At 41.6% G+C, this 25,928-nt stretch overlaps 1 protein-coding gene across 1 annotated transcript in view; it reads left to right on the forward strand.

The window, feature by feature from the left end:
* PCDH15 (protocadherin related 15) overlaps nt 1-25,928 on the forward strand; it is a 2,056,285-nt gene that overhangs the window by 1,239,058 nt on the left and 791,299 nt on the right. The window contains exon 18 of the mRNA XM_029609778.1: nt 15,740-15,833. Coding sequence (XP_029465638.1) covers nt 15,740-15,833 — 94 coding nt within the window. The remainder of the gene's footprint in view (nt 1-15,739; nt 15,834-25,928) is intronic.

Below are 25,928 nucleotides of genomic sequence, written 5' to 3' on the forward strand. Positions count from 1 at the left end.
GAGATTACACATATCTAAAGACCTTATTCTCTCCCTCTCATGCTTCAACTTCCACCTCACCCTCACCTTCCACCCCCATCTCTCCAGTGGTCTGATGACAGAAGAGTTGAGTTAGTGACCAGTAACATTCCTCCTGCCTTACAGATCAGCTGTTTGAACTGTATGAGAGAACGCATAACTGGCAGCAGGAGGTGGAAGTTAGAAGCACCAGGCCCCTGGTTCTGCAATCCTGCCTGTGGGTTTGGGAGATAAATAGAGGGAGGGTTGCAACAGCTGTCCCACCAAGGCAAGTCAGGAGCCTGGTGGTAGAAGATTTTGGGCCCTGCAGGTCATATTGGAAGGTAAGAGGTGTTAATAGGAGCAGCAGCTTTTCAGCATAGAAGGATATATTGTGGCTCTTCTGCAACTGCATTGGTAGTGCCATCTAATGCATGGCTTTGCACAGATTGCACACACCAAAAGCTGACCTTGTGTTATAAATAGTAAAATTAATTAGCTGTGTCTAATATAGGTTAGAGCACCACTACATTAAGAACAAGTCATAAAAGCAGAAAATGCAAGAGAGAGGAAGTATTTCTTTCTGTCTTCTTATTGGAGTATTTTCCTGTTTGTTTCAAGTCTGTATCAAAAGCATTCTTACTGTACATCGTGATGATAGCAGGCACTGGGGGTGTGAGGGATACAAATTTCACTTTTGTTTTTAGATTCATTTTCGGGAGGTTTTGTTTCCACAAAGTTTGATTCATGGAATGTTGACATTTCATTCATGTGAAAAAAAAAAAATCAAACATAAAAATACCCTAAAAAAAGAAAATGGAACCTAAAAAAGAAAACAGGATTTCCCAAGACTTACCATCCCCATTACTCATACCTTCCACCCATCAAAACACCGGTCTCGTGGGGTCCATTTGTTAGGCCTAGGCCTAGGCCCAGGCCAAAACATTAGCACTGAGTAGGCCAATGATGTGGTAGGTCAGTGTGGCTTTGGCCTTGGCCTACACAAGGCTGAAGCCTTTGCCAGAACCTAGGCCTAGACCTGAAGCCAGAGCCTGACATGGAGGCCAGGTTTTGATGCCTATGTTTTAGCCCAGGCTGGAATCTGGGCCCAGTCCCAATGTCATGGCCTGACCTGGAAACTGGATACTGATTCTGGGGCCTTGACCTGGACACATGCCTGATGCCTAGGCCTGGTGGCTGGGTTCCAAGCTGAGGCATCAGCAAGACCTAGGACTGATGCCGGGGCCTGGCCCTGGTCCTGGCCCAGAGGATGGGTCAGGATGCCTAGGCATTGGTATATGCCCCAGCCAGTAATTCATTGGGCTGTGTCCTTTGCTAGGCCATAGGCCAAAGTCCAAAGCAGAGGCTGTGGCCTGCCCTGAGCACAAAGCTGGCACTTCGACCTAGGCCTTGGAATAGGCCTAAAATCAAGGCCTCACCTAGGGCTTAGGCTGAGGCCAAAAGCAGGTACCATGGCCTAGGCACAAGCATGATGACAGGGTCTTGGCCTAGGCACAAGCATGATGCCAGGGTCTTGGCCTAGCCAAGGCCGACACTGGGGTGTAGCCAAGACCTGAGCCCCCCCAAAAAATATCACTTACCTGAACCATTGGGTATCCAAAGAACCCGCCAAGTCTGGTCCCAATGCTGGGGCTTTGACCTGGATCCATGTCCAATGCTAGGCCTCAGCTTAGGCTGGAGCCCACGGACACCTCATTCCAGCCCAGAGCCAAATGCCTGGGCCTAGGCCTAAGCCAGAGTTCAGGATCTGACCCGATGTAACAGCCTGACCTGGAGGCTGGGTCCCAACAGCAGAGCCTAGGTCCAGACCCATGCCAAACACCGGGGCTCAGCCTGGAGGCTGAGACCCAATGCCTGGGCCTCAGCCAAGGCCAGAGCCTGGGCCTAGGTCCAACACTTCAGCCCAGCCCAACCCAGAAGCTGGATCCTGATGTCAGGGCCTCAGCACATGCCCATGACCAACACCAGTGTGTGGCTCAGAGGCTGGGTTCCGATGCATTGCCGTATAATGCCATACATCAAAAAGGCCCCATCAGTTGGGATAAATGCACTGGAGGTAATTAACTTCGGCCTATGACTTAGAGGACAACATCAGTTTAGAAAGAAACAAGAGGACACTGTAGTTGGAGCTGCAAGGCCTGGGCTCCGAGCCTGGGACTAACCCTCAACTGAGGCCCAGGCATCGGGACCTGGCTCTGAGCCAAGCCCCAGGTTTAGTCTGGGTGCAGGCCAAGGCTCCAGCATCAGGACCCAGCCTCTGAGCAGGGCTGTGGCATTGGGTCTGGGCTTGCGCTCCAGCCTATACCAAGGCCCAGGCATCAGTACCTGGATGCCTGGCTGGGCTGCAGCATCAGGCCTGGGCTTGAGTTCCAGCCTAAGCTAAGAGCCAGGCCCTGGTATGGGCCTGGGTCCAGGCTGAGGCCCTGGTGGATCTGGCCTCTGGCATCAGGACTGAGTCCAGGCCAAGCCTCCAGCATTGGGACCCAGCTTCTGGGCCAGCCTACAGCATCAGTATAAGGTCTGTTCCAAGCCCTGCCATCAGGACCTATGCCCTAGGGAAGGACCAGGCCCAATGAATTACTTTTAAACAAATACAATGAATAAGGTTTGTTTCATTTGAGGGGTCCCTCAATTCTTTTCGGGAGCCCCCGAATGAAACAAGTTGTTCTTATTTCACACATTTTGCACATTCATTTAAAACTAAGGTACATCGCTAGCAGGTACTCCTCTCAGCCCTCAGGCTGTTTCCTATGGTCCTTCAATTAGGGATTCATTTTGTTTGAGCATAGTTATCAAGTCCCTATGCTACAGTTATTCAGACTATAGCCAATATGAATAATAATATATTCCTCCCTGGACTGGTCTTCATTTTTCTGTTGCCTTGATACACTAACCTCTTTATTTTTATCTCTTGGGCACTAAGTGTCCTTGTATATGGTATACCCAACTTGTCACAGTAATATTGAAATTAACATTTCTAATATAACAGTTTATGTTATTGAAGATATCTTTTGATATGTATCCACATTGTATCTTTACCACTAAGCACACTTTTTACCCCACCATTACCTTTAAAATCCCTCATCCCTTTTTTGCTAAGATAAAGTTTACTTAAAATAGTTAAGCTCTACTCTACAACATCATGTTCTTGCTACTCAAAGCTTTGCTGTGACTTATATTACTCTCTACTTTTGGTCACAATAAAGCATGGAACCAAAGAATAAAAACAGGCCATTTTCTCTTCTCTCAGAGACTGTACCTGTTATCCATTTTTACACTTACTTCTCCATAGTTAAAATTTATAAATTAAGATATATCTTTAATTTATTAGTGAATTGTGTCTTTGTTTAGCTAGAGTTAAAGGGGCCCAGAGCACCACTTAGAACTATGTTTCAAAATTGTATCACAATACAGAAGGAATTCAGTTTCCTAATACATATTGAATCCACCAACATAAAGGAAACTATTTAATATTATTTCAATCCTTTATTCACACTTGCCTTATACAATTTTTTCATATGTATTAAATAATACACCACCAAATTATTAAAACCCCTAATTATTCCCCACATTCACACTCATCATTTATACTATATTAAAATATATACCCAATACCCAACAATATAGGATCCTAATCATTTCGCTCTCTCAGAGCTTCCTCAGGGGTTAATGCAGATCTTCCAATACAATAATTACAACTTCAGGATCACCTTATTACATTATTAACAATACTGGAATGTCATATTATATTTTTTCTGATATTGTCCTTATCACTCTAGTACTTATTATCTTGAGACTTCACTATTGCTGTCAACTGCTTCACCATGTAATCTTCCCAGATTATAATCAATGTTCTTCTTGTCTCCACATACTAATTTTCATCCCAATATTTTCTACAAAACATAATAAAATGCTATCCTCCCCCTCATTTTTCTCGCTTTCCTTACATAAGGATATATAATTTTACCTACTTGATCTCACTGCTTTGTATCCAACATACCCTATTTTCAGTTACTTATCAAGTCATCATTCTTTTCAACCTGTCCGAAGCTCCACTGGTTCCTATTTATAATTAAATCAATATTTAATACAGTACTCTATACCTCTTCCCAACATATCTTTAATATTACTCCTGCCGGATCATTATAAACTATATGATAATTGCCTGTGCAATGCGATGTGTTCCAATGCTCCCCAACTACTAATTAAATGCACCTTCATTGATTTCCTTTTAAAACACACTAAAACCCGAAGACAAAGTATCAAAGCCATGTCATAATATCTCTTCTCACCCAGTTTTTCCACGGATCTAACTTATGCATTCTCTCCAAACCAATTGGCCCCCATCTCTCCTCATCCCCAACTACCGTTATTCACGCTGCTCCTACTTGTTACGATGCCCATCCCCCAACCATCCATTTGTCATACATTTAACCTCCCCTTTTTTTTTTTAATCTTAATATGTTCTGTTATTTCACTCTCATACCTTACATATTTACCTGATACTTTCACACGCCTTTACTCTAACCCCATTTTTATTATTCACATCTAGAAAACATTTAATTCTGCGTCACCAGTACAGCTTCAACCCCGACCTGCATGCGTCTTACTTCTCCCACCAATCTATATATATACAAGACCTCATACATACAAAGATGTTTTTTCAAAACAGATTTTTCTCACCAACTGTTCTTCATTTCTTTGCCCCAACTAACTAAAATTCACCAACTTTTCCATGCTTCTTTGATACAGCTTGACCATGCATGTTGTTTATTACTTCACTCTCCAGCCGGCACCTACACATAGAATATTCTCACTCATCTCTTCAAACCACGGTTTTCATATCCATTAAAATCTAAGCCATAAAGCTGTACAAATCGTCATGTACTATCTTCCATCTCTCCAAAAAGTTTTAACTCACCCCTTTCATCAGCTTTCATCACCCCTTTCAAACTTCATCAGCTTTTCTTCCTGTCTCTGCTGCAACTTTTACCATGCCACGCATGTGTGTTACAATCTCCCCATTCAACCCCACTATATATAATCAGACTCTATATCCCAATATGCCTCACTTTCTAAAGCGTCTCCTAATCAAGCCACACCTCCCAAAATTTCAAAACCTCTAATGTTCAATCCTAATTTTTAAAGTATCCATACAATACTTATGATTTAACCTTCCAGCTGTTCTCTCCCTATAGAATGTGCTATAAACATGTTTCACAATGTTTCCTACCACTCTATTGTCCAAATCTTTCAACTTTTCACTATTACATCTACCACAAACATCACAATATTGCCTGCCACTCTATTTCATGATTAAGACTGTTAGGGACCTATGTGTCCCATTCATAAATAAATCTCTGTTCTTTCATCAACAATTTCTTGGTGATATCACCCCCTAATTTATTAAATTATTGATACAATACTATAAATCTCAAATCCTGTTCCATGTGGGACATTTGTGTCTAATGTTGTACTAACGGTTCCTGTTCTTTTTTTGTTCTAATGCAACTCAAATGCTCCCTAATCCTCACACTTACCATTCTTTTTGTGTGGCTTATATATATATGGCCACATGAGCATGTTATGGCATATACTACTTGTGTTGTATTCGTGGGAAATCACGATACGTTTCGTGACGCAATGAATACAATGAATATGGCCCTATATGTTGCGGATTGCCAATATGTTGCAAACGAATGCACACCCCTAATATATGGATGGTGCCATCTTGTGCTCCTACCATGTGATGGGGCCGACCAATGGCACCGGTAGCCCCTGTGACATAGTAAGGGCAAAGGTTTTGGCGCCATTTTGAATAACAGCAGCCGACGGTGTGTGTGCAGTAGATGGCTCCTGAACCCCCGCTCAACCACCAGAGAGTTTTGCCAAGTCTTGGGGGGGTCAGGAGGGTGGGGGTTTTGTTTAAATTCACTCCTTTAGACGGCTATCAGCGCCATTTTGATTACTGGCAGCCAATGGCCCAAGTGCAGGACATTAGAGATGTGCATTCATTTATCATGATTTAGGCAACTGCAAAGAAATTGCCTGATTCGTACTGGTTCAGGGGACCTGAACCACGAAACGGATTTTTCCCCGAACTTCGGGGAAAATTTGTTTTTCAGGTTAGTGCGTGGAGAGGGGCACATTTATTTAAAAAAAAGAAAACCACCCCAACTCTTCAATTTAAAAAAAAAGAAAACCACCCCAACTCTTCAATTTTACTTTCTTATAAACCCCCCCCCCCCCACTATCCCGATCCCTCCCCAAGACTTACTAAAAGCCATGGTGGTCCAGCAGGGTCCCTCCATGCCATCAGGCTGTTGGGCCTGCTACAAATCAAAATGGTGCCGATGGCCTTTTGCCCTTATGATGCCCTTCTCTCCAAAAAGTTTTAACTCACCCCTTTCATCAGCTTTCATCACCCCTTTCAAACTTCATCAGCTTTTCTTCCCGTCTCTGCTGCAACTTTTACCATGCCACGCATGCGTGTTACAATCTCCCCATTCAAACCCACTAAATATATCAGACTCTGTATCCCAACATGCCTCACTTTCTAAAGTGTCTCTTAATCAAGCCACAAGATACAATGTGGATACATATCAAAAGATATCTTCAATAACATAAACTGTTATATGCATATACATATGAAAAAATTGTTTGTATAAGGCAAGTATGAATAAAGGATTGAAATAATATTAAATAGTTTCCTTTATGTTGATGGATTCAAAATGGTATCAACTACCAATCTTTACATTTAGAGGTAAGGGTAGGTTTGGGGTGAGTTGGGTGTCTGCCTACCCCCCCCCCCCCCCCCGACCACCATGGTTATTTTTTGGGGGGCTAGGAATGGGGGGTGAAGGGAACCACTAGATCCCAGAGATATTAAATTATTTGGTGGGGGGTTTGGAAGGAATGGGGGTGGGCCAAAAGTCATAGAGGGGCACTTTTGTTGAATAAGGGAGGGATGGGGGAAGGGAGCTGGCTGTTGCTGCTCGGTTTCTCACATTTGTTTTGTTCTTTTGGAGGCCAGGGCTGTATCAGAAGGTGGCAGGGGGAAGGCAGGGTTCTCCAAAGACCTCTGGGGTAATGTTTTACTAATTGGGTATATTTTACAGGCATCTTGGTCATTTAATTTTCCTGTGGGACCATTAGGGACCAGCATCAGTGTCCCGATTCTCCCTCAGGAAAATATCTATACCGCACTAAAATACACTAAAATAAATGGGCTGACTTTTTTCTGTCAGTCTTTATTTTATTTCCATAGGATTGTCTATGCATAAGCTGTTTTCCATGCATTAGGAAATTTTATATCTGCAAATATATACAAAGCAGCTTTTTTTCATAGGGGGAAAAATCTTCAAGTCTATCACATGATATTATGTGATATCACATGATGGTCTTGCTATATTTTGAGATAGTTCATTAATATAATGATATCATATGATAAACATCATTTAATGCATGCTACATGCTGATTAACTCACACTATTGAATTATCCTGACTTAATATATCTAGGCCTAACTTACCCCTAGTTTGAACAAAATGCTATAAGTGAGAGAACAAGAGAGCGAGAGAACTTTAATAGGGTGAATAGGATTCTCTATGTAAGTACCACTGTACATGGGTACATTCAGCTCAGGGTGGGTTTGGGGGTGTAGTGTTTCAATCACAGTCAGAGGAATTAACTGCACATTTGATCTCACTGAAGAATTTCTATCATTTGGATCAATAAAAGGTAAAACAAGAGTAGTTGACTTGTACAATGCAGTCCTTAGCTGAGATTCTCTCTCTCTCTCTCTCTTTTCCCCCATCAATGCAATAATGGCTGCAGTTGTGTGATAAATATCATTTTTGCATCAGTAACACAAGGACAATGCAAAGAAAAAAGGTGTAGTTATTTCTGGCATTAAATTCTTTGGTATTGCCCATTACTCTAATGCATTCCATGCTAGCAGACCTTCATTTCCATTAACTCTTCCCACATGCATACTAAATGTTAAATTTACTAAAGTGCGTTGTGCTCTTTATTGCATGCATTAGAGCCGTTTAATGTGCGTTCAGACCCTAACACATTTTGATGAATGACCCAGTTAGCCAGATAAGTAGCTTCTCCCCAGAATACCCCATCCCATCCACCACTTAGCTGGTTAACTATTTAGCTGGATAAATAGTTTTCTGGCTATGCAGCAGACACTGAACATGGCTGAATATTGAAATGGTGCCACTTACCTAAATAAGCATTTTACCCTTAAACACAGAATTGGAGAAAAGCCTTAGTGAAACAAGCCCTGAGTCAGAACTTAGCCATCTAAGCATCACTCAGTATTGATCTCATATGTTGCAAGACTGAATATCTGAATGCAGATCTTTTCAACAACAAAACATTTATATTTATTATATATGGATGGCTCTTTCTGTTATTATAAAAATCTATAGCTATACTTTAAGAAAAATTTATAGCTATTAAGAAAAATATAATTTTTGATGAATCTCAAAATGTTACTTCCCTTAAGGGTGAATTTTAAAAGCCCTATGTGAGGCCAATCTGGGAGAAACACATGTGACTGGGACGCGTGAGGGCAATGCGAATTTTAAGAGGCCCGCAGCCACATGGGTATCTCTTGGTATGTGAATACTGAAGGTATGTGAATACTGAAGGTATGTGAATACTGGGCAGGTCATGTGCTGGGCGTGGGCAGGACATGGGTGGGCTGGGACAGCACCAGCAAGTCTGTGTCTCACAGAAGCGCGCACCAGGATTGGACAACCACATAACCTGCTGCCGCTACGGTCTGCGAGTAAGTATTAAAGCAAAAAAAAATCTAGGGTAATCAGCAGGGTTTTAGGGGTCAGGGCTGGTAGGAAAAACGGGAGGTAGGTTAGGAAGGGGGTTTATGAAGTTTTCTCCTATACAGGGGAGAACTGGGAGGGAACTGGAAAATGGGCCTATCGAGTCATCGTGTGTATCTACTAAAATTATGCCCACCTTACACGATCGCGATGGGATTCGTGCGCACATGCACACGATGTAAAATCTTGTGTACGTGTGTACACGGGAAGCTGATTTTATAACATGCGCGCATAAATGTGCACATGTTATAAAATTGGTGCATCGATGTGCACGTGCCGACAAATGCACGCACATGTGCTCACGTGCACGACTCTAAAAATCTACCTTTATCATACAAATAGTCTTTAAGAAAAAATCAATCAATCATATTATGTCTTATTTATACTACAGAAGAATACATTTATCTGGAACAGTTTGATAACATGAAGTATCTTCATGTTAATGTTTATGTTTTGTTGAAGAAATGATCTACATTCATATATTCAGTCTTGCAACAATTTCATTGTTCTATTCTCTTTAATGTTCCAATTTCTATGATCCTTTGAAAGATTTCCCCACTCTTTTGACACAGCAGGGATCCTCCCACTAAATGGAAGTAGCTGAAATTTAGCAAAAATGATTATATGCAAAGCAGCTTATTTTCAATTCACCTACAAGGAGCCACTGATACATGTGGACAGACAGACAGTATCAACAGTAGACAGTCTCATTTTCTGGGAAATGTGCCTACAAACAGATAAATAATGGCTGCTTCACAGAAAAACTATTTACTGAGTACAAAACAGTAAAATTAGTAGGAAGCTGCTATGGATGCCTTTGAACATGTATGGTTTACAGGCCTGGATACGTCAATAGGCCTGTACCTACGGCAACAGAACTCTGGTAGGGGTCGCAGCCTGGCTGAAGGTTTGCTGTCTGTCAGCTGTGCTGAACCTCAGCAGAGAACAATCCTCTGCTTCCTTATCCAGCCCCTCCCCTTCCCTCTAGAAGCATGTAGGGAACAGTAAGACGCTGCAGCAGACAAAGCAAAACTGGATCATTTTGGGGAGATTAGAAAGGGCTGAGCTGAGATCATTGGAGGTTGGGTTGAGAGGGAGATCAGCTGAGTACATGTGTGAGAGGAGAACAAGGGTAGGGGCAATGTTCATGTGTGTGAGAGAGGAGGGATTCATGCCAAGTGTGTATGTATGTATGTGTATGTGTGTATGTGATACTGGGTGGGATGTTAGAGAGGGGATGCAAGAAGGAGCAGGACCAGAGCATGATATGGACATGCAATTCAAATCCTCCCTCCCTTGATCTTGGATTCTATCCCCCAGATCTTAGAACCTATCTTCCTTCTCCACAGATCCTAGAACCCACTCCCCAACCCTTACTACTCTGTCCTCCTCTTTCTCAATCTAAGAACCTCTCTCTTTCTTCTTCCTCTTCTCCATCCCAGATTCCTAATCTTCCCCATCTCCCATCCTCCCTATCCCTAGTCTACTTTCCTTCTCATGCTTCCCCACTTGGTCTTCATCCCATCTCTGATCCTTTCCTTTCCACTCCCTATCTCTGAGGTCTCCTCCTTGTACTGATACTTAAGATCACTTTTCTTCACTCAATACAAGTAAAATAATTTATACTAATAATTATAGCATAAAGCTACTTTATTTATATAATATAAAGTAAATGATGGAAATGTTTATCAATTTGCTTCATAGAAACATAGAAATGACTGCAGAAAAGGACCAAATGGTCCACCCAGACTGCCCAGCAAGCTTATCCCAGTATCTTCAGATTTTTTTTACATTTTTGCCACAAGATCTACCCCCAAGCTGCCCTGTTGTCCAACCTCAAGTGGGGAGAGAAGGGGGGTGTCAACACAAATAGAGCCTAGGGGTGCCAAAATCCTAAATCCATCAATAACAGCTTATGAACTCTTTTCCACTATCCATTATAGGACAGATTTTCAAAGAGCTATGCGCGCCGGGCCTATTTTCAAAAGGCTCAACGGCGCCTGTAAAGCCCTGGGACATGTGTAAGTCCCAGGGCTTGAAAAAGGGGGCGGAGTGTGGGTGGTCTGGGGTTGGGCGGGGGCAGGGTCAGCGCATGGCTTCGGGCATAGTGGCCATTTGCCACCGTGTCAGAGATCATGTGCTGGCAATCGGCCGCCGCGTGCAACTTGCGCCTGCCTGGAGGCAGGTGCAAAAGATAAAATAAAGATCGGGGGAGGGGGTTAGAGTAGGGCTAGGGGGGGGAAAGGTTAGGGGAAGGGATGGGAAGGTCAGGCTATGGGGAAGGGAAGTTCCCTCTCACGCCGCTCCAATTTCGGAGCTGCCTGGGAGGAAATGGAGGAAGTCAGCGTGGCTTGGCACGCGCAAGGTGTACAATTGTGCACCCCCTTGCGCGCGCCGACCCCATATTTTATAACATGCATGCTCCTTTTAAAATCTACCCCTATAACATTTGTAGGAAATGTTTTTGGGCCCCCTTTCTGTTAGGATCTACAATGCCACTATTGCCAGAGATTATGGGAGTGAGAGATTAACAATGCTGCTGATCTGCTTTGGCTGTGTTAGATACAAATGATTTGTCAGCAAGGTCAGAATAAGGCTGAGATGCTGGCTTTTGATCCCATCTCGATCGCGTAAGGGCATGGATCACAAATTGTGGACATGTTTATGGATAATGAATTAAGGCCCTGGGACCACAATTTTTGTTACAGATAATGCGAGTTAATAGTCTATGGTTCTTCAGATAAATGCTTTACTGTACTTTTTACATGACTGCTTATTCTTCTGGAAATGGCTAAATCAGTGTGCAAATAAAGTGGGCAATTTTGAGTAATCTGCAAAGATCCAATATGTATGGTTAATTTTGTACCTGCATACTGTGTATCTAGTTTTCAAAGAGAAACTGTATGGATAGTTTCCCTTTCAAAATTAGCTACAAGGTATAAAATTACATATGTACCTTACAACTGCGTGGCTGCATGCTTGAATATATGTGCATAGATTTGAAAATCAAATCTACACGTGTGTTTCTGTTGTGGAAGTGGAGTTGCCGCTACCCATAGGGAAACCCTCATGGGTCCCCACCATCAGGAGGTGGGGCCGAACGGGCAGCAGAGACCGACTGGAGCTTCGCCAATACTAGCCCTCGTTCCCCGCAGGTTGAGCCCTTGGGTACCGGGGCCAGCTGGTCTTAGGCGGGTCTCTGCATGGTTGATCCCGGAGAGAGTGTCCAAAGCAGGGTGCCAGGAAGCAGAGGAGACACAGGGTCTGATGATGCAAAGTCAAAGACAAGGCCAGGTTCCAGAAGCCTGGACAGACAGAAGCAGGTGAGCGATTAGGAACAAGTTAAGTTCAGGCTTGTGAGTAGGCAGGTGCTTAAAGCCCAAGTCCTAAGACAATCAGCTGAAGATGAGATCAGGTTCAAGCTGAAGTCAGGGCAGGCAGCTGTAGACAAGCTCAGGAACAAGCAAGGGTCAAAGCCAGGGAATCCATCCAAACCATGGTCAGGGACAAAAGACTGGAACTAGGTCAGATACAGGAACAGGAACACAAACGAGCAGCAACTAAGCAGACGACTGGAAGCATGGAGACCTGTTGCCATGGCAAAGATCGAATGGCGGAGCCTGCCTTAAGTAGCAAGGCCCGGGATGTCATCCGCAGCTGCTGGAAGGTTTCCCGCTGTGGCCCCTTTAAAGTGCGCATATAAGGCAGACAGACTGGAATTAGGTGATGGCAATATCTCCCCTCAACGCATGTGGGGAGACCTGACTGGGACTGGAGGAGGCCGGGGAGCTGCCAGAGGAACCTGGGAGTGTAGCAGGAGCATGAGCGTGTAAGCAACTGCCTACCGCTGCCAAAGAGGAAGGGCCAGGTCTGGGACCCAGGCATCGGGACTGCTGCGGCCAGAAAATGCAACACTCACAGCTCATTCCAGGGCCACAATAACCTGCCAAATGTCTTGCAACTCAATCTGGCCCAGGCATTCCCATGGCAAAGTTTACGAGGAAGTAGGAGGGGTCAAAGGGAATAGAAGAAATCGCAACAAGCAAATCTTCATCTGCCAAATTCTAACCTTCTCTATCACGTACATCCTAAAGCTAACCTCTCTGAGAGCAGATTCACATCCTCTTGGAGAGATGCCTGTGATTGGGTACTTAACATGCTATTCTGGTAGCTTCACTCAGCACGACCCCAGAACAAATTGAGGATACGCTCCATGGTAAACTCAGCAACTCCAACTCTCCTCCACTCCCATCTGGCTTGGAGCTGATGGTAGCATGCGATTATCAGGGCTGAGGGAAACTTCCGCTTCCACTCGGTTAATCCTCCCTCATTGAACTCAGCTCTGAGGTACTATCCTGAAACATCCCTTGAAGATCCTCTATGTGTTACAAACTTTACAACAGATGACTGAGCTGCTTCATCCTCCCTTTCCTTCTCACCATGGATAAGTGTCAGCAAACCTTTAATAAGGCAAAAAAATAGCAGCAACATAGAATTCTCCCTGAGAGTGACTCACCTCATCATTGCTATCTTGGATCCCCCCACCAAAGTATAAAAGCATATTTGTATGCATTAATCTGCTTTGAAAGTTTGTTGGTATCCCCACTATACTTGTACACATACAAACTGAAAGTTACATTTGCTTGTATGCAGCCATAACTTTCTGTATGTACATTTATGCACCTACTTTTGAAAATTAAAAGTATGTATGTAAATTCTTTCCTTGCCCTAACTCCTAAGAACTAAGCAAAGACTTGATGAATAACTAGATTTTGAGGGATTTCTTAAACAATCATATGAAAAGTGAACATCTCTTGAATGCTGGTTCCATAATATAACACTTGATAGCCTATTCCTGAGAGGGGTGTGTAGGGATAAAAAATTCATTATCATTTTTTGGTTCATTTTCGAGAACTTTTTTCCATGAATTTCAGTTCGTGGAATGTTTGATTTGTTTCATTCATATGAAAAAAACAAATCAAGCATTAAAAATATGAATAAATAAAAGGGGTCTCCCAAAGCTTCTGGCCCCAATCATCCCTCCCACCTGGAAAAATGCCGGGGCCAGGATCCTTCCAGTCCCTTCTTACTTGGTCCAGTGGGGATCTGCTGGTAAGGGCTAGGCTGAGGCAGATTGCTACTACCTTGGTCTCGGTCTATGCAGGGCTGACACTTCAGCTTTGGCTGGAGCACAGGTCTAGGCCCAATGCCGCAGCCTGGCCTAGAGGCCAAGTCCCAACACCAGGGCTCGACCCAGACCCAGGCCCAATGCCACGGCCCAGTCCGGAGGTTGGGTGGTGGGTCTATTTCTGTCACTTAGGGTGTGGGTGAGGGGGCCATTGCTGTCACATTGAGGGTGGGGGGTATGGCAGCAGGGAGGCTGGAGCCACATTTTCTGTTTTAGCTTTGTGGAGGGGCCAGTACCATCACTGTGTGGTTATTTTTTCTTTATTATCATTTTGGGGGAGTCGGGACTGCCTCGACTGGCGCTGGATTGAGAGAGGGGTCAGCCCAGATCCTCAATCAACCTCCCCATTTGCCGCAATTTATTTTTCTGCCACCCACCTTAGGGTACTGGGCCTCTCTCCACACATTTAAAGCATTTCAAAAAGGTATTATTTTATTGCGGCTGACTACTTTCTTGTCTGCCACAACAAAATATTCACTTCAAATCGACTAGTAATGACCTTTCTTGCATGCATTTACATTATTCATGCATGGAAATTACATGCAAAGTAGGTCATTGTAATGGGGAGGGTGTCTGGGTGGGAGATGCAAAATATGGTGTATATTGTGTGATATCTATAATATAACACTCATTATAGCACTACCATGGCTTGATGAACCATCCCTAAGATAAGACTGAAAACGGACATTTATCCAGCTAAGAGGATTATTTTCTAAGCATTTTTCTCATAGACACAGAATGAGAGAAAACTTTTAGTAAATAGGCCTTTAAGTTAGCTGGATAACTAGCTCTGCCCTACAATACCCCCATCCTGCCCCTCTCTTACCCAGCTAACTGTTTAGCCAGATAAACAATTATCTGGCTAATTGGTGGCTACTTAGAGAGGCTGAATATTCATATAACATCGCTAAACCAATGATAGTAGACCTTGATTAGTTATGCTGAATATCAAACTGGGTCTGTATTAATTTACAGTATCTTTCAAATAGGATGGAGCTGTCATACTTAAAATTTTAAAATCTATCAATAACATTTTAAGCAAGGAGTAATAATTTAATGGCAGACAATGTAAGGATTTGAAAAACTGTATTATTCTATTATTCTGCCCTGAATTAGCTAGGAGCCGGGCCACTGAATCAGCTCCATCATTTTTATATATTCCATATAGAACATGATGTTCAGTATGTAATCATACTGCAAAATATATATGAGGAATGTTCATTAGTCAATAAAGTTGCATTATCTAACCAAAGGTGAATAGTATTTTTAAGAACATAAAGCACTGCCCCAGATGAAAAAAATACTTTAGTTCCCTTTAAGGGATATTCTGAAGTTAGTAAATTTCTTGGGATGTACTTTTGTGGTTTTTGACAGCAGTAAATGAATTACTGAGGGTTTTTTTGATGACTGTTATGTTATTTCACTTGGATATTGTGCCAGTCAAGAAATATTAATGCGTAGAGCTACCAGGGCTATAGAAATATGTTATTTTAATAAGCTTTTTTCATTCTTAGGATCCACTCAATTACAATAAATTATATTATCACAAAACGTATTATCTTCTGTTTTGGAATCATTCATATGAGAAATACAAGCAATATATCATCTTGTCAATGCTGATGACTGATTTTATGTTATACATTGTGCATATTATAATGCTATTTCTATTTTATTTATAGTTCTGGACTCTTATCCTTAGCAAAACCTTTGGATAGAGAAAGTACTGATCGTTACATTTTGATTGTCACAGCCTCGGATGGCAGACCAGATGGGGTAAGTTGGTTGGTTTCATCTTCTTCCAGTTCATGGGAAAGTACTGTAAATACAAATGCCAGCAGTCATAACAAGCAGTTTCCTGCCATACTGAAGCACTAAACTTTGAAACGTCAACACATTTAACATTTTTGTTTTTAATGATGATGCTGTGGTCCTGTGGTTGATCAACTCGCTGCCAGAAGGACATCCAATTTCTATTCTTGATAAATATTTCTTGCTCTGTTTGCTAGAAGGAGATACTCTTTATTTAATTTAAATGTTAGTGTTTGTACAGTTACATTAAATGAAATAACACAAGAATAATGTAAGATTTTAGAATCACAAAGGAAAAGAAAGTGTATATTCACATATAATTTCAACATAACTACATCATAGTTCACATTAACATAGTGGGAGGGTATAATTCCATAACAGTAATAACACATAGTTTATAGTATGAAAGGTAATGGAGATGAATCATTAAATTTATCCAATCAAATCTATGCAATAGCCTTAGCACTGATAAAAGGACTCTATATATAAAGGATCAGCAAAAACAAATCTATTTTTCTGTTACGTCACAAGGCATTTACATGGATGTTTCAGGAAAAATGTAGCTGTTATAGCAATGACTCTTGATTTCAATTGTAAAAATTGTTTCCTTCAAAATTGTGTTGTCTTAGAGGCACCAGGAAAAAAATGTATCTGTTAATCACAACAAAATTTCTAAAATATCAAATCTTTGTCCTGTTTTAAAGAAAAAGTAACCAGTAGGATAGCTCTTTAGGGAATATTGTCAATTGACACTTCAAGGAAATCAGAGCGGGAGGGACTCTGAAATTAATGAGTCCATCTCACCCTCATATAAAGAAACAACCCTTCTACACTTTGTAAGGTAATAAATCTTTGATAGACTAGGATACTTTTCTGATGGACTAGAAAGATTTTTTGTAACATATTTGTTAAACAGTTCAAAAGCAGACAAGAATCTTGACATTGGAATATCCAAGAGGCACAAATAAATTATTTTCTGTCATACTATTTTTTAAATTCTCCAGCTGGGTATGTACAATCAAATTATCTTTAATATGGGCAGCCTCAGCAGCTTGTAAAAAGGCTATCTGAGTATTTACATTAAGCACTGAGTTATCAGTGATATACAAACAATGGTCCTGTTCTTGTAACTTAGACCTTGTATCAGTAGTGTTCTTACTTAATTGTTAGACTGCAGAAGATAAGGTCTTAACAATGTTTGTTACCACTCATCAAATATCCTTCATTGTAATTTTAGAGGAATCCACTATATCACCTAAATCATTAGAGGGAAGTAATGCATATGGTAATGGCCCTTTAGTTAAAGAAACTGATGTACTTACTTCTAATGAGCCAGAAGGTGTTCCTTCCACAACAGAAGCATTACTCCAAAACACTTCTAAATTTGAAACACAATCATTTAATGAGGGGAATGGCATCTCCTCTACTTGATTCTTAACAACACAAATTAAAGTAGGAGGACTTATTTCCCTCAATTCCGTAGTGTCCTTTGTTACAGCAGCCACCAAAGCAGGCTGTACAGAAGGTAACGTCATACCTGGACTTAGGGAATTTGAAGATAACTCTCTATTTTCATCCAATATGGTGTCAGTTCTTAGCCACTGTATATGTTGATTCATCAGACCTCTTAAAGAAGTTAAAGATGAGACGTAGAGTTTGCCCTTCCTCTTCTTGCCCATTGAGATTCCTTCTATTCCAATAGAATCAAAAAATGAAAAAACGGGCATGCCTCTTTGGTGCACGGCATTGGCCTTGCACCAGCGGCAGCGCACCACTGCTGCCCCAATCTTATAAGCCTCTGTAGTCATGCTGGGATAACGTAGCCATGCTCACTTCTCTGGTAATGTGGAGAAGGGCAGATTCTACCACTGACCTCACAGCAGCACTCCTCTCAAACCATGCTCACAATTAGCACCATTGTCATTCTGACCTTATGGGCCTCTAGTGTCATGCTGGGATGACATAGCCAGGCTCACTCCTATGGTAAGGTGGGGGAAGGTCAGATATCACCACTGACCTTACAATAGCTCTCCTTCTCTCAAACCATTCTCCCAACTAGCGCTGCTACAATCAAGCTGGGTAAAGAGTACATTGTACAAATCAACTCCTCTTTTACTTTTCATCACTCCAAATGACAGAAAAATCTTCACTGATGTCAACTTTTCTGTTTGTACCTCTGACTGTGTATGTAAAATTGCCCCCAAAACCACTCCACCCCACTTTTAAATAATAAACTTACATATTGGTCTCTACAGAGGCTCTCCCTCTCCCTCTCTCTCTCCCTCCCTCCCTCTCTCTCCTTCTTTTACTGAACTGCTATTTGTGATAAAGGTGTAAAAACCTGCATTAGTCTATCATGCATTTGATGTTAGGAGCTACTCAGTACCATAAACTCCTCCCACTTGCATAGAAAATGTGACATTTGCATACTAACATATGTTGTGCTATTTACCATGTGCATTTCAGCATTATTGTGTGTGTTAGGGCCTTAACACTAGCATTAAGGCCCTAACATGAAATAAATGACCCAGTAGATAAGGTAAAGAGAAGGACAGCCAAAATGATAAAAGGTATGAAAAGACTTTCCTATTAGGAAAGGCTAAAGAGGTTAGAACTGTTTAGCTTGGAGAAGAGATGGCTGAGGGAGAATATGGCAGAGGTCTATAAAATCATGAGTGGAATAGCATGGGTAAATATGAATCAGTTAGTTATTCTTTCAAAAAATACAAATACTAAAGGACATTCCATGAAGTTAGTAAGTAGGAGAGGCGTAATAAGGGGGGGGGGGGGGGCAAGGGGGTGTCTGCCCCGGGTGGCAATAGGGAGAGGGGTGCCATTGCCACCAGCAGGAAGGTCCTGTGGTGGCACACAGCAATGATGTGCTGGCAGGGTTTCCATTAACCGCCAGCAAAGGCAAGGTTCTGTGGAAGAAGAAGAGCCCCAGCATTGCCGCTGGCATTACCTAGAGCTGGTGCAAGAAGCAGAGCCCTGCTGTTCAGCCAGAGGTCAAAGAAACAAGAGACTGGCCCTGTGAGAGGTGTGTGTATGAGATGGTGAGTGTATAGAAGAGTGAGTGTGTGTGTGTGTGTGTGTGCCTGTGTGTGTATGTATATATATATGAGAGAGTGCATGTGTGTGTGTATGGTGCATGGTGGGAGTGGGGGTAAGAGAAAGGAAGCATTTGTGTGTGTGTTAGTGAGACAGGAATCATGTGTGAGAGACACAGAGAAAGCGTGTGTGTGTATGTGTGAAAGAGATGGAGGAAACCTGTGTCTGTCTCTTTCACACACATATGCACACACACTCAAGCTCTCTATCTCTCACAAAACGTGTATGTGTGTGAGATTTGTTTGTGTGTCTGTATGTGTGTGACCCCCCAGTTCACGACAATCTCAGGGTAACAGGTATTGAGAGTGGTGGATTTTTAAAATCCTTATTAGATTTAATTACTGGGTGTTATTTGAAGTCTTCTGTTTTGAAATATTTTATTGATATTTAGGAAATGTTTAAAAATGTATACAGGAGCTTCTAATTATTGAATATTAGTCTATTCATCAGCTGTCTTAAAATATATATTTTTTTAAATGGTTTTACTATTCTGATTGATTTATATTTCTTGATTGTATTGTTTTGAGGATTGTGATTTTCTGCTTTTCCATTTCTGCACTGAATACAGAATCTAGCTTGTGGTTTCCAGTTCAGTTTTTGTCTGCATGTGTGCATGTATATGAGAAAGAGAAGAGGTGTGTGTGTGTGAGAGAGAGAGATGGAGGAAGTATGTCTGTGTGTGAGAGAGACCCAGAGGAAGGGTGTGTGAGAGAGAGGTACAGAGAAAGTGTGTGTGTGTGTGTGTGTGTGCAACTCTCTCACACACACATGCTCTCTCTGTCTCTCACTAAGCATGTATGTGTGTGTATGAGAGAGAGGGAGCATATAGTGTGTGTGTGTGCATGCCCCAAGTCTACAACAGTCTTAGGATGACAGATATGGAGAGTGTAATATTTTTAAAATACTTATTAGTTTTAATTATTGGGTGTTATTTGATGTATCTGCTGTTTTGAAATATTTTTTGATGTTTAGGAAATTTTAAAATTATATATTTGGGGGGAGGGGGGTGCCAAAGAAGTATCTGCCCCAGGTGCCAAATACTTTAGGAATGCCTCTGGTAAGTAGCACATTTAAATCAATTCAGAGAAAATTATTTTTCACTTGACACACAGTTAAGCTCTGGAATTCATTACCTGAGGATATGGTAAAGACAGTTAATGTAACTGGGTTTTTAAAAGTTTTAGAGAATTTCCTGGAGATGAAATCCATAAACTGTTATTAACCAGGTAGAGTTGTGGAAAGCCCCTACTTATCCTTCGATATTAAGAGCACGGGATCTATCTATTGTAAGAGATCTTGCAGGTACTTGTGACCTGGATTGGCCACTGATGGAAACAAGATGTTGGGCTTGATAAATCCTTGATTTTACCAAGTATGGCAATTCTTATGGTCTTATGTTCCAACAGAAAGGGGTTCAAGCAAGGACCCAATTCCTGAAACAATAAGAATACCAGATCCACAAGTCAGTTCCTAACCTGCTTTAGTAGGCCTGTTGTTTCAGAAATTGGATTCCTGTTTGAACCACTTTTTATTTTTGTGGAACATTTTTTGAAAATGCTGGTTTAATTGGCACCATCATGATCACTTTAAGTCAAATTTATCTGCCATCTACTGCTGTTTAATTAGTTATGCTTGACATTAATGTATTGTAATCTAATACATCTCAGTCCAAGGCAATTACTATTATACATACTGCCCTTGCCTCAAGTTCAGTTAATACTAGAGATGTGCATTTGTTTTTCCTAAATTAGGCAATTTCAACAAAATTGCCTAATTCGGTATGGTTCGAGGGAACCGAAAAATGAATAGAATTTGCTTTTCGGGTTAGTGCACGCTAACTCCCATTAGCACGCACTAACTCCCGTCAATGCACTTTAACTTTGACCCATTAGTGCGAACTATCGGAGTTAGCGTGCACTAACCTGGGGCCCCCCGAAAAAAAAACCCCGAACCATGGGAAAAACAAAATTTCCCATGGGGGGCCCCGAAACAAATCCTGAAACAATCAACAAAAACGATGCACATCTCTAGTTGATACTAGAGTACCTTCTCACTTTTTTGGTTGAACTCACCTGGATAGCTCTTACTCAGAACTATTTTTATTTAATGTTTCTTTCTTTCTTTCTTTCTTTCTTTCTTTCTTTGTTTATTTGCTCAAACTTGTATTCAGCAACCTCCAACATGGTGTTTGGGATTAATCACATACTTTACATTCATAATATAAAATCAAAGCAACAATGGGTCTTTGTGCCACAAATTCTTAAATTGCTACAAGGTCTCACCCTTTTGGGCTCAAGTACTCTGAGGTTTGCAATGCTGTACAGGAGTCTTGCTTCCTCAAAAAAGAGTTTGATTCTGTTAGTGGGGGATCTCACTGGAGTTTCAGGGATCTCTACGAGTGTGGAGAAATGTTATTATCTGGCTTTGTGACTGGCTTATAAATGTCTTTTGCTTAAATGGGCAAATTAAAATGTCCTTATTAGCAATTGATTCACTCAATATAAATCCTCAGAACTTTTTACACAGAAATCAAATTGAGGGCCTTAAATGATCAGCACAATACATACTATACAAATGTGACTTATATTAGTTCTCAGGCATCATAGATTCTAATCATGGGTCCAAAATAAGTCAATTTTTTTCTAGGAAACAATTAAAAAATCCCCTTTTTCTGAATTATTATAAATAGCTTGATGTAATCCCTGGTCAGGAAATGCTATTTATAAGATGTGTGTCTTTTTATTTGCAAACATTACAAAAAATAAGGGGATTTTTGCTATGGGGCCCTTCTCTTAAAATGGTTTGGTGGCCATGGGGAGGGGGAGCTTTCATTTAGCTTTGTTTTTTGGGTTGTATTTTACATTTTGTTTGGTTTATTTCTTTTGGGGCAAATAAATCACAATGAAAAAAAACAAGAAATTAAATTAAAAAAGAAAAATGAAACAAAAAATAAAACTAAATGTAACATTTCATGTGTACTTCCCTAATCCAGAGCTAAAAACTCAACCTCAACCTGTCATTTGGATTGGCTCATCTATGTACCTTCCTATAAATGAAAAAAACCTGGATTTGCGCAGTGTTGTGCAAGAGATACTCCCACCTTAGCCCTTTCTAGGAACTAAATCATCGACCATCTGGCACTGGGTATCCATCCATCCACAACTATGCAGACAGCCTAACTCCTTGCCATACCCATGTAGATATGCCACCCATAAGGACAGCACTCTAGAAGCATTTGCCAAGATTATAGATGCCAAACTGACAGAGATAATCAGGTACAGGAATACCACTCTGGTCCTCTCCAGGAGCCAATCATCTGAATGTAGATGACTTGCAATGAGAAAGCATCTGCTATAATATTCTCTATGCCCGAAACATGGCATGCCCATGTTGTAATATTGAACTGCAAGCAACAAAGCACAAAATCACATAAGAGCTCCAAAATCCACTGCCATCTGGCTGACTGCTGATTGATTATCTCCACTACATCCAGGTTGTCACACGAGAATATCACCTTCTTGAGCTGTGTCCAATTATCCAAAACTACCATTGTGACTGCCAATAGGATCAACTTCAAAAAGATATTACTCATGATCCCTGACTCTATTCAGGCTTCAAGCCATCTGAACACACACCACACTCTTATAGTACGTGCTGAAGCCCATACCCCTTGTTGCATCTGAACACTATCTCCAGTTGCATACTGGAGATAGGATCACATTGCAACAGTGAAATTATGTTAAACACTACTAGGAAAACCTGCCAAATACTTATCATATTAGCTCCTTTTTAGAAGATAAGAACATGACGTGCCATACTGGGTCAGACCAAGGGTCCATTAAACCCAGTGTCCTGTTTCCAATAGTGGCCAATCCAGATCACAAGTACATGGCAGGATCCCAAGGAGTAGATAGATTCCAAGCTGCTTATCCCAAGAATAATCAGTGGATATCTGCAATTCCATTTTCATAATGGTTTATGGACTTTTCCTCCAGGAACTTGTCCAAACTGTTTTTTAACACAGTTACATAGATAGCCTTCACCACATCCTCTGGCAACAGGTTCCAGAGCTTAATCATGCATTTAGTAAAACATTATTTTATTAGTTTTAAATGAATTACCAAGTAACTTCATTGTGCATTCCCTAGTTTTTGTACTTTTTGAAAGTATAAACAACTGATTAACATTTACTTGTTCCATTCCACTTGTTATTTTATAAACCTGTCATTTCTCCCCACAGCCATCTCTTCTCTAAATTGAAGTGTCCTAACCTCCTTAGCTTTCCCAAATAGAAGAATTGTCCCATCCCCTTTATCATTTTAGTCACCCTTCTCTGTACTTTTTCTAAATCTGCTATATTTTCTTTGAGATGTGGTGACCAGAACTGCACACAATGCTCAAGATGATACAGAGGCATTACATTATTCTCTGTTTTATTCTCCATTCCTTTCCTAATAATCCCTAGCATTTAAGAATTTATAAACCAATTAGGGACCTCAGGTAAGCTGGTCATTGTCCCCTCAATGTTTCTTCTGTTTGGTTGGTCCATATTTGCTGTGGCTGGTCCTACATTCTGGAACTCTCTACCCTAAGAGCTAAGGAAGGAACCCTGCTTCTCCACATTCTCCACACTTGAGAACTCTCTTATTTAAAGGAAGCGTTTGAATTATTATAGCTCTTCTTCCTGATAGCTCTGGATCTCAAGTACTACTACCATTTTAGCTTGTCTAGCTCAGCACCCTAGGACGGTAACTTTCAAACTGGCACGCGGGTACACATTTGCGTGTGCGTCAATCCACGCCCAAGGACGTGCCCATTTTATAACACACACATGCATATGCATGAATGTTATAAAATAGTCTGACCACATGTACACGTGCACCAAATTTTAAGTGGGTACACACATGTGCGTGCAAATCCCGCTTCTATCGTGTAAGTCGGGATTTTAAAAGGGGTGCACGCCGACGCCATTATCAGTTAAACTAGTTTTTCCCCAGTTCACCCAGTTAAGAGGTAGGTCTTCCAAACCCCTCATATTTTAATAACTTTCACTCCACCACAGTTAGCCCTGACCCTTAAAACTCCACAGATCTGCCTATTTTTTCTTTATTTTATAACTTCCTTAGCAGAAGTAAACTTACCGAGGGGTTTCGGGTATGCATCCAGGCGTGTAAGATTTTAGGCACACATCTCTGGTTCATACCTTGAAATGCCACTACCCTACCCAGACCATGCCCACAGCTCACCCCTTTTAGAGATGTGCATGCTGCGGGAGATGCATGCATATTCAGGCAGTTTTTAAAATCCACCTGGCATGTATGAGCCCAACTTATTTGCACATCTCCTAATTAATGCATGCTCCAGGCTTTTAAAATTCACCTTTAATAGAACAAGGGACTGAATAATATCTGTCAGGTTTGTTATATTCAAGTATTTAGTCTTCCTGTAATGATATGTTTTTACTGTAAGTTGCCTAGAACCTTGGATTATACAGCCCATAAATATTTTAAATAATTAAAAATAAATGTAACTCCACCCCAATGTGTTTTTCCTGCAAAGATGGGGCCATAAAATAATTTGTTGTATCTTCGGGCCAAGGACCTTAGTTAGTTATTCCGGTGCTCCTTTTCCCCAGGGTGTGGATCTTTTGGCTTGGGGAAGAAAGGGTTCCTTTCAGGTCCCAGTGCAAGGGTGTTTCATCTCCTTCCTGAAATTTCCTGGGAGAGGGGTCATTTCTATCCACTGTATGTTCAGTACCCAAATAAACACATTGGAGTCACTGGATTAAGAATTAAAGTCTTTACTATAAACACTGGGAGGGGGGGGGGGGGGCGCTGATACAATAAATTGTGCCCAGCCTAGCACACAGGTTTACACACAGCTGGACATGCATTTTGGATGCACTAGACTAGCACCCGATGCAATAAGGAGATTAGCACATCCAAAACACATGCCAAACAAATGGTACCCGATAGCGCCCATCACATGTAAATTCCATGTAGTTGAGGCTATTAGCTACTAGCCCCCAATGGAGAAAATTGCTGGGCACTCAATGCACACTTTTTAATATTTCAAATTTAACTTCAGCCCTAGAGGTAGTGTTAAGTCAATCCTCGAGTCAAGGGCACATGAGAAATTAAAAAATATGGTCCTCTGTAGGGGTGTGCATTCGTTTTCGACATATTGGCAATCCTCAATATATATGTCCCTATTTGTTTTATTTGTGGGGTCACGAAACGTATGGCGAAACCCCACTAATACAGCGTATCTAACGAATAAAGCCCCCACCCTCTTGACCCCCCCCCCCAAGACTTAGCAAACATCCCTGGTGGTCCAGCAAGGGTCCTGGAATGATCTCCTGCACTCGTGCTGTTGGCTGCCGGTATTCAAAATGGCACCGTTAGCCTTTGCCCTCACTATGTCACAGGGGCTACCGGTGCCATTGGTTGGCCCCTGTCACATGGAAGGAGCAATGGACGGCCAGCACCATCTTGTGCTCCTACCATGTAACAGGGGCCGACCAATGGCTCCAGTAGCCCCTGTGACATAGTAAGGGCAAAGGCTAGCGGTGCCATTTTGAATCCTGGCAGCCGACAGCCCGAGTGCAGGAGATCGTGCCAGGACCCCCGCTGGACCACCAGGGACTTTTGGGAAGTCTTGGGTGCATCAGGAGGGGGGGGGGTTGTAGTTAATTAAATTTAAAGGGTTGGGATGGGGGGCTTTTTGGGAAATGAATACATACGTAACTAATGAATACATACGTAACTAATGAATAAAGCCACTTTTCCACGCGCATGACTTTAGATCAATCCTACAAGCAATAATCTTCTCCAAACTAGATTATTGCAATTCTTTACTACTAGGCCTCCCAGTTTCCTACACCAAACCTCTACAAATGGTACAGAACACTGCAGCCAGAATCCTCACAAACTCCAGGAAAATTGACCACAT

This window comes from Rhinatrema bivittatum, chromosome 7 (genome assembly GCF_901001135.1).
Source record: "Rhinatrema bivittatum chromosome 7, aRhiBiv1.1, whole genome shotgun sequence".
NCBI classification, from domain to species: domain Eukaryota; kingdom Metazoa; phylum Chordata; class Amphibia; order Gymnophiona; family Rhinatrematidae; genus Rhinatrema; species Rhinatrema bivittatum.